The sequence below is a fragment of the Littorina saxatilis genome, linkage group LG17 (genome assembly GCF_037325665.1).
Source record: "Littorina saxatilis isolate snail1 linkage group LG17, US_GU_Lsax_2.0, whole genome shotgun sequence".
Taxonomy (NCBI): domain Eukaryota; kingdom Metazoa; phylum Mollusca; class Gastropoda; order Littorinimorpha; family Littorinidae; genus Littorina; species Littorina saxatilis.
This window is the reverse complement of record NC_090261.1, coordinates 9,669,604-9,679,521: the sequence shown is the minus strand read 5'-3', so window position 1 is coordinate 9,679,521 and position 9,918 is coordinate 9,669,604. Positions and strand designations below refer to the sequence as shown.

Genomic DNA, 9,918 nt, shown 5'->3' with positions numbered 1-9,918 from the left:
GTATGTTTGTGTGTGCTTCTGGTTGGAGTGGTACGTTTGTTCTCCTTCAACAGCGTCGGCAATCTCAGCGTACATGCATCCCATGGGTAAAGTCTATACACTTTTAGTAATCCCAGCTATAATTTATGCCATCAATTCGAGGGATGACTGGGGCCAATTAATGCATGTTGATACCCACCCACCCCCGCCCCCCCCCCCCCCGCTCCCGCGTTCAGCCCATACCAACAGAAAGGCCTGGGACCTTTTTGGTACACATTTTGTTTTAACGTAATATCAAGAGCCTGTGGCAACTTTCCGACTGTATCATCGATTTTGTTCTTTTTCAAGCGTGCAACAAAGGGACTAACTATAGGTTGGTTAGGAGTAATACCTGCACGTAGCTAGTCGTTGTCCTACTTTTTATCGGCTTCTATAGGTTGGAGTAGCATTCAAACTTGGCATTTAATAGGATGATCTGTGTGTGAGTGTGTGTGCGGGGGAAGGGAGTGGGGTTGTGTGTGTGTGTGTGTGTCATTTCTGTGTACGTCTGTGTACATGTAAGTTTTTACACAATTTCTTCTTAGTACACGTGAAGTATCTCTTTACGGAGGAAGAGGGCGTAAGAGTATTTGCAAGCTGACAGATGACGTATTGTAAAAACACGGAACTCGTATTTATATGTGCAGTTTTTTTGTAATTTTTGTAAAAAAATATTTAAACAATAAATGAGAAGTTGTGTCTTCTCGTTATTACATTGTCAAAACTGTAGTGTTGAATTTGTTGTCAGTCCTTTTCATAAGCTAGATAAAACGTCTCCCCTTTGGAGTTTCAATGAAAATCAGTTTGAACTACCACAGTTACTTTATTTTACTTGTCCTCGACTCGAGAAGGTCTGTCTGGCAACGACGTCCTGTGTGAACTTGCACCCGTAGTAGTGGTGTTCTTCAGTCCCAGGCGCTTCAAGACGCGTGCCCGCTGTTGCTGTCGGCTGTCTTCCAGCCGTAGACTCAGCACGTGCATGACGGGGAGCAGGACGGAGCTGACAGGCTGCACAGCCACCGCCACCACCACTCGCACCTCGTCGGGGACTGGAACTCCATGAGCGGCATCCAGCACCCAGACCCAGGGAACTACGACCCAGGTGATCACGTGGAAGAAGGTGATGTTGAGAGCTCTTTGGGAAGCCACGAGCGCTGTTGCCTTGTTCGAGCCAATGAACAAGGCTCGTGCGTTGGAGCGGATGAGGAAGAGTACATACGCCTGTCCAGCTGCCGTCAGGGATACTAGAATAATTGTAAAAGCAATCAAAAAGTGAAAGAAGAGAACTGTGGCATCCTCAGAACTTAGTGCTAGGAACGGGTTACAAAGAGCTGTCTGACTGTGTAGAGGCGTGTCCAGCTGCGCATGAGGTGCTAATGGTACGGAAGAGAGAGCAAGAGCTGCAATCCAGGTCACAGCGAGCAGGATCAGACAGCAAGTGTTAGAAAAGCCTTGACGACTGAAGCGCGGACACACCGCGATGACACGATCAACAGTGATAAGAAACATAACAACGACAGATACAAGACTAGACAGGAGAAGCAGAAACCCGGCGGCTTCACACATGGCGCCATCTCTCCATGCCCGGTCCTCAAGGCCGTAACTCCCCCTGTGCACGATATCGGCCAGAGAAATGATGGCCAGGTAGACACCCATCACAGTCCCGGAGCACATCAGGTGATCTACCATCATCTCCATACTGGTTGCCTTGTCTTCCCGTTTGGCGGTCCGACGTCGTGATATGATGAGTGCCAGGTTTCCCAGCACAGACAAGAGAGAGTGCATGTTGGTGAAAACACGGCGAAACACGGAGCCGAGCAAGTCATCACACGAAGAGACAAGATCCTCGGGTGACTGGCAGTGTATCTCTGCAACGCCTGTAGGCAGAGTGTCAGGACAGCAAAGCCTGTAGTTGTCTGACCACACTTGCCGAAGTTTGTTTAGTCCTCGAAACAGACCGTAGGGAGTAACGGATATAGGACATCCTCTCAGGTCTAAACTCTCGAGGTTTGGAAGACTTTGAAATCCGTCTGTTGCTATTGTTTTTACCCCACACTCTGTCAGATTAAGCGTGCGGAGACTGTCATGAAACAGGAGACCAGTGGCGTTCAACGATGGCATTTGCACATAAGACAGGTCAAGGATTTCAACCTGAGGTATTGGAACATGGCCGGCACTGCTCGCAAAGGATGTCAGTGGGTTACCGACCAGGATGAGGATTTTAAGGTTCAGAGTCTGGTTGAAATGGTCCTCGCTGACAAAAGTCAATTCGTTTTCACTGACATCCAAGCTTCGCAGATTCGGCAGCATAAGCCCAGAGATATTTTTCAGTCCACCTCTAGCAACACTAAGATGAATCAACATCTCGTTGTGCGCAAACTTATCAAGAGTCATGAAGCTGTCACTGGCATCCAGATAGCGCAAGTCAGGATGCTGCTCAGCTAAAAAGTGGTCACGACAGGTGAACGCCAGCCCGTGACACGTGCAGCCTGTGGGACAAAGCAGGTCACACAGCAACTCGTCGTCGTGTCTGGGACATTGGTGCATGCCGTCACACAGGTGCTTGGAATGCAGGCACACTTTAGAACCTCTGCAGCGGTAGAAACCCTGACACTGGTACCCGTCACACCCCAGTTCGTCCTCGTGATCCGGACAGTCGTACACCCCGTTACAGATGGTGAAGACGGGCAGACAGAACCCTCCCCCAGGACACTGGAAGTGGGTTTCTGGACACCCAGTGAAGTGATCTATGCGTGTGATGGTGTAACTGCCTTTACCAATAAAGTCGATGATTGCGGGTGGGTCAAAGTTCTTGAAGCGTTGGACCGTCCCGGCCTGGTAATGGTAACAATTAAGTTCGTCCGACGAGGAACCAACGCAGTCTTCTTTGCCATCGCAGCGACCGTCCTTTCCGTAGCACTGGAACATATCGATATACATTGTTATGACGTAGCTTGGGTAATGTTTTGAGTTCGTCAAACGCTAGAGGTATGTACAGTTTCAAAGCTATGGCTAGAAATATATCTGAGAAAACTTCAAGGTTCCGTGTGTGTGTTCATGTTCACTCAGTGACGTATGGCCGGCCGTCCATATAGATGAATACCGCACATTAGGGTAAAAGGGGGGGGGGGGGGTAAATTAAACAGGGGGAGGGGGGTGGGTAAATTGAACAAGGCGAATATTTTAATAGTTCGTGTTACAATTTTTAATGTCACTGTATCTTTACGTTACTGGTGATTGCCAATGACGTTTGCATAAGAAAAAATAGTGCAACGACTAAGAACGTACGGGTGGCAGGTGAGAACGTTTAGAATATTTTAGCTGAATTTCGCTGAATGTCTAACTTTTTGAGTATTGATGTTAGAAAATTGCAATATCCCAATACGATTTGCATACAACAACAACAACCAGGGACAGTGTTATGTACCTGCTTGCTCTTCCCCTTGCACGGTAAAGGTGTTTGACCGCCACAAGGTGGAAAGACACAGAAATCCTCATCACTGCCGTCCGGACAGTCTGGCCTGTGGTCACACACCAGCGTGTACGGCGTGTCGCCTTCGCCACTGGAGCACCCTAGCGATGGAGGAAATGACGTCATTGACGCAGAGCAGGAAGTGACGGAAGGGCCATCCCAGCCTTCCCTGCTGCTTTCCTGCTCGGCCCAGCATTGACTGCGAGCATCGCAGGCCAGGAACGAATGCACCACGTGCTGTGCAGGACACCGAAACACAGGGACACTCCAGGACATGTTTGCTGGCACAGGTAGCTGAACTGACTTTGGAAGCTGTTCTTCTGGACGAGGTTTCTGTTCCAGGCCATCGACTGAAGGGCCCATTTCGCACAGAAAGGGCATCATCATATCCAGGCCTTGACACAAGCTAATGTCCATTCCTTTGTGGTCAGCGAACTGAACCCCACAGAGCCGACCTAAAAGATAGTCATTGTTCACTGCGAATCCATACGCGATTGTCTGGTCTTCCCACTGCCGTGTATTCCTGTACCTAGTGTAGCCCACACATACTCACTTTCATTACCAAGCATTTAAATGCTGTCTCCAATGGTGGCTGGTGATACAGTCATCATTTGCAATCTATCCACAGCTAATTAGGTGCTAAAGTCTGATTTCCCTGGGAAGTTAGGCATGAGCTTATCAAGCAATAATTACAATAACATATCATGACACGAGAAGCAGCAGAGTTCAGGCTATGAGCTTATCAAGCAATAATTACAATGACATATCATGACACGAGAAGCAGCAGAGTTCAGGCTATGAGCTTATCAAGCAATAATTACAATAACATATCATGACACGAGAAGCAGCAGAGTTCAGGCTATGAGCTTATCAAGCAATAATTACAATGACATATCATGACACGAGAAGCAGCAGAGTTCAGGCTATGAATACGAATACGAATACTTTATTATCTCATACAGAGAAATTTCAGTGTGGTGCACATTAAAAGACAAAACAAATAATAAGACAACAGATAAAAATACCATACGAAGCATACTACACTCGCGCACGCATATGTACACTAACAGGAATAGTAACATGATTCCAAATAGGTTAATTGCCGTCAGCTTTAGCTAAAAGTTTAACGCTAAAAACTATCATTATCACAGGACTAGATATGTCATTGAACAATATTTATCACAGGACTAGTCATTCGAGGGTTATCACACTCAGCATAAGGGTGCACATAAAAAATATTCATCACAGAAATCAGTGCATATGTTCACCGGCACACATACTAGTTTTAATTAACTTAGGTATTTAAAAAGCCAATTGACTTTGGAATAAAACTGTTCTTAGTTCTGAGCGTGCGGAATCTGGGAGTGCGGAGGCGACGTCCTGAGGGCAGGACCTCAAAGTGGTGAGCGAGCACATGACTACTATCCTGGATGATGCAACGGGCCTTTCTATTTCGCACCACACGTCGTTCATACAGCACAGTCAATCCTTCCTGTCTCACCCCCACAATCTTACCACATGTGTTCACCACCCGCCCAAGCACATTCTTACTCTTCACACACAGACCTCCATACCAGCAGATGAAAGAGAAAGTGAGAATGGATTCAATGAATGAAGTATAGAATGTTTGGAGGATGCGGCTGTTGATGTTCAGACTTCTGAGCTTTTGTAAGCAGTAGATTCTTGACTGACACTTCTTGTGGATAGCTTTAGTGTTTGAGGAGAAATTTAGTTTGTTGTCAATGACTGTACCGAGATATTTGTATTCAGTCACTCGCTCAACTTTCACACCATCTATGTAAAAATCTGAAACTGTAGCTGGGTTTTTGCGAAAGTCAATAACTAGCTCTTTTGTTTTTGTCACATTTAGGGCTAAATAGTTATCTTTACACCAGGAGCTGAAATTTTGAACTTCAGAAAAATAAACAGAATCAGAGTCAGACAGGGGTGTTGCAGGTAGCTTTGTTTCCTCCTTGGGGATGAAGCTACCAGGGGAAGGGATTGTGTTGGAGGTGCGGGTAGAGGGGTAGCCCTCCCGGTGCTCCCCCTTGGACCTCCCTAGTCTAGGACCCTGGGTCTTCGCGAGGTGGCCATTGTGGCGTAATCCCTCCGGACTAGCATAACGTTTCCCTATCCCAAGACCGACCGTGCGTGGTCTATGACCACATCCTCTACGAGGTGACCCTATCAACTAGGCAGCGAAAGCCCCTAGGCGAAACACGGCGGATCTAGAGGAGAGAACCTCGATAAAAAATTTGAGCTGCCATGAAGACGGAGCATGTTGGCTGAGGACAGCGGGCAGACCTTCTGTGCCGACACCCATCTACAGGAGAAAACCAGGCATGCACGCATCAAACCCAACATGGCCATACAAACGAAAAAAAAGAGTCAGACAGGTCTTCAAGGGCAGAATCGTCAGAATATTTCACAAGAGGGGTCGTAACAGTGCCTTGACAATCGTTAGTGTATAATGTGAACAGAACTGGAGACAATACTGTGCCCTGAGGGGCTCCAGTAGAAGTACTAACTATGGATGAAAGTGCGCTATGGAAACGGACGGACTGGGTTCTGTTCACTAGAAACTGTGTGATCCAAAGGACGAGTCTGGGAGTGACGTTGTAAGAAAGCAGTTTTTGAACAAGCAGGTGAGGTTGTATTGTGTTGAAAGCAGATGAAAAGTCTATAAATAGAATACGGACGAAGGAACCAGGTTTTTCTAAGTGACTATATGCTTGTTGCAGAAGTGTGAGTGTGGCGTCATCTGTACCTCTGTTTTTCTTGTAGGCAAACTGAAAAGGGTCCATGAAAGGTTGTGTGCAGTTGAGAAGACGAGGCAGAAGGATGCATTCAAAGCATTTCATTACTACCGAAGTGAGGGCAACTAGACGATAGTCATTGAGCTGTTTGGGTCTACTGTTTTTAGGAACGGGACAGATGGTTGACTTTTTCCACACATCAGGAACAATACAGTCCCTGAGTGACCAAGTGAAAAGCTGACTGAAAACTACAGACAACTGTGCTGCACACCACTTCAAGGTCCTGCCCCCAAGACCATCAGGACCAACAGCCTCACGCACCTTAAGTTTCTGAAAAACAGACTGCACCACATCACCCTCGATCTCGAAGTCGTCGTCGTCAGAAATTCTCTCTTTTAAGTTTAGAATGGTGTCATCTAAAACACTCCCTACATCGTCGCGTTCGAATCGGCAGTAAAACGTATTCAGGTCCTGTGCCATGTTTTGTTGGTCTTCTAAAGGGAGAGTACAACTGGGTTTCTGTTTTGTTTGACCTGACAGAGTTTTCAACCCTTTCCACGAATCAGCGATATTCCCGTGCTGAAACTGCTCTTCGACCTTTTCTTTGTACGCTTTTTTTGCTTCTGAAATTTCTGTCCTAAGTTTTGCCTGCACACGTCTACGCTCGTCTTTATCACCAGATTGAAAGGCGATTTTCTTCTCATTGAGCGTGGCCTTCAACGACTTCGGGCTTGTTGTTGGGGAACATTTTGACAGTTTTGGTTGGGATAACTGTATCTTCACAGAAAGTAATGTAGTCAGTAATCACATCCGCTGCTTCATTCACACTGTCACCAGACTCAAAAAACATATCCCAGTCAGTACATTCATAACATCCACGCAGCTGTTCAATGCTATCCTCAGACCACACTTTCACGGTTATTCTTTACAACATTTCCAGATTTGATTTTGGGTGTGTATGATGGGACAAGATAGACAGAATCATGATCAGATTTACCAATGGGGGGCAGTGCAAATGATTTGAAAGCATCAGGTACATTTCCATACAACAGATCAATAGTTTTTTCTTTGCGTGTAGGGACTGTGACATATTGGTGAAATGAGGGCAATGAGCTTATGAGCTTATCAAGCAATAATTACAATAACATATCATGACACGAGAAGCAGCAGAGTTCAGGCTATGAGCTTATCAAGCAATAATTACAATAACATATCATGACACGAGAAGCAGCAGAGTTCAGGCTATGAGCTTATCAAGCAATAATTACAATTACATATCATGACATGAGAAGCAGCAGAGTTCAGGCTATGAGCTTATCAAGCAATAATTACAATGACATATCATGACACGAGAAGCAGCAGAGTTCAGGCTATGAGCTTATCAAGCAATAATTACAATAACATATCATGACACGAGAAGCAGCAGAGTTCAGGCTATGAAAAAAACGAGGGTCCAGCAAATTGTGATGGGATATACTGAGCCGTGGAGCGCCAAATGTTATAGGCTCCGATGTCAAAAATAATCACTCGGGGAATTAAGACCACTAAGGGGAAAACTGCACTATCATATAATGAGTACGTGTATTTGCTTTGTACATAATTGCACTCGTTAAGGACAGTCCGCGCATGAGACTTACATGATAGGGAGGGATGCGTCGGACAGCGCGTGAAACATCAAGGACAGTCCGCGCATGAGACTTACATGATAGGGAGGGAGGCGTCGGACAGCGTGTGATACATCAAGGACAGTCCGCGCATGAGACTTACATGATAGGGAGGGAGGCGTCGGACAGCGTGTGATACATCAAGGACAGTCCGCGCATGAGACTTACATGATAGGGAGGGAGGCGTCGGACAGCGTGTGATACATCAAGGACAGTCCGCGCATGAGACTTACATGATAGGGAGGGAGGCGTCGGACAGCGTGTGATACATCAAGGACAGTCCGCGCATGAGACTTACATGATAGAGAGGAAGGCGGCGGACAGCGTGTGATAGCCTACATCAAGGACGTCCGCGCATGAGACTAACATGGTAGGGAGGGAGGCGTCGGACAGCGTGTGATACATCAAGGACAGTCCGCGCATGAGACTTACATGATAGGGAGGGAGGCGTCGGACAGCGTGTGATACATCAAGGATAGTCCGCGCGTGAGACTTACATGATAGGGAGGGAGGCGTCGGACATCCGGATGCCTAACATGAAAGGAAAACTCCGGTTCCTGCTCCACAAGACATCGATGACGTTTTTTCTCTCAGCCTTGGTGTTGAAACTGGCCAGCTGACCGCCCAGCCTGACGCAGAGACCCTGAGTTGAGGCCTGGGAAAGGTCGTCTTTGGAGGGACGTTGTAACAGGTAGCATCTACCTGATCAATTTCGAGAACAAGCTCTTTTTGATCAAGTTTAACAAGGACTCCCTGTTTAATTGTAACATCCATTCGAGGCGTTCCCAATACATCGGTCAGTTTTTCTTTTTTTCATCACTTTATTGTCGCATCGATTCTTCCCAGTGGAAAGCTAGCAGCGACAGAGTCGCGCTAAACAGGTGTCTGCGTGTTTAGGTGTAATCAGACACCTGCTGTTATGGCAGAATTACCGAGATCTTTTACGTGGTGACACGCAGGTGGAACATAGATTCCGTCTAAGTCCCGGTCCGGATTCGAACCTGCGACCTCAGGATCACAAGTCCAGTGCTCTACCAAATGAGCTACCGGGCCCCGGTTCAAAAAAATAACCTAAGCATTAACAACATATTGGTCAGCTAGAAAAGATTGCCTTAGCACCAAGGCTAGAACATATAATCTAAGTCAGCTAGAAAATATAACCAAAGCATCAACAAAATATCCGTCATCTAAAAAAATTAAATATAATCGTAGCATCAACAACATGTTGGTCAGCTACGAAACACGACCTGAGCATCACCAACATATCCGTCAGCTAGAAAAGATAACTTGAGAATCAACAAAATATCTTTAGAAACCTAACATAACCATCATGTCAACGGTATATCCGTCAGCTAAAATTGTTAACCTAACTAAGTAAGCGTAAACAACATACAGGGTGACCCCAAACAAATGCAACCAATTAAAATGCTAATAACTTCTGTATCTGTTCAACGAACTACTTCATATTTGGTATATATTAACTTCAGCTTATGCACGATCATAACACAAAGTTTAAAATTCATAGGTCGAGTGGTCTGATATTTGTGCTATCCAAAAGAAATCCAAATTCAGGAATCGGGTGAAAAGTAGGAGGTTTGACATTAAGCGGTAAACACACTCGCGCTCTTTCAACCCTCCAGATTGGCTGTATTGATTTTTTCAGATCACCAATGATCAGGGGTGTTTCTGTATATTAGACCTTCAGATATTACCAAATGTAAAAGCCTGGAAGGTTTAAATCGGGTGAGAGAGGGTACTACTCAATGTCAAACCTCCTACTTTTCAGCCGATTCCTGAATTTAAATATATTTTTCGAAAGAGCACAAACATCAGACCACTTGACCTATTTAAAAGTTGGTGATATGATCATGCATAAGACTAAGTTAATGTAAATTAAATATGAAGTACCTCGTTGAACAGATGCAGAAGTTATAAGCATTTTGATGGGTTGCATTTGTGTGGGTAACCCCGTATCAGTCAGCTAGAAAGGGTAATGTAAGCATTAACA

General features: G+C 45.7%; 1 protein-coding gene across 1 annotated transcript; it reads right to left on the bottom strand.

Annotated features, from left to right (window-relative positions):
- Window positions 1–846: 846 nt before the first annotated feature.
- Window positions 847–3,853, bottom strand: LOC138952659 (G-protein coupled receptor GRL101-like). Its single transcript, XM_070324360.1, has 2 exons — window positions 3,446–3,853; window positions 847–2,937 (listed from the first exon to the last, which is right to left on the bottom strand). The coding sequence occupies exons 1-2, from the start codon at window positions 3,851–3,853 to the stop codon at window positions 847–849; spliced, it is 2,499 nt and encodes an 832-aa protein (XP_070180461.1).
- Between the last annotated feature and the right edge of the window lie 6,065 nt (window positions 3,854–9,918).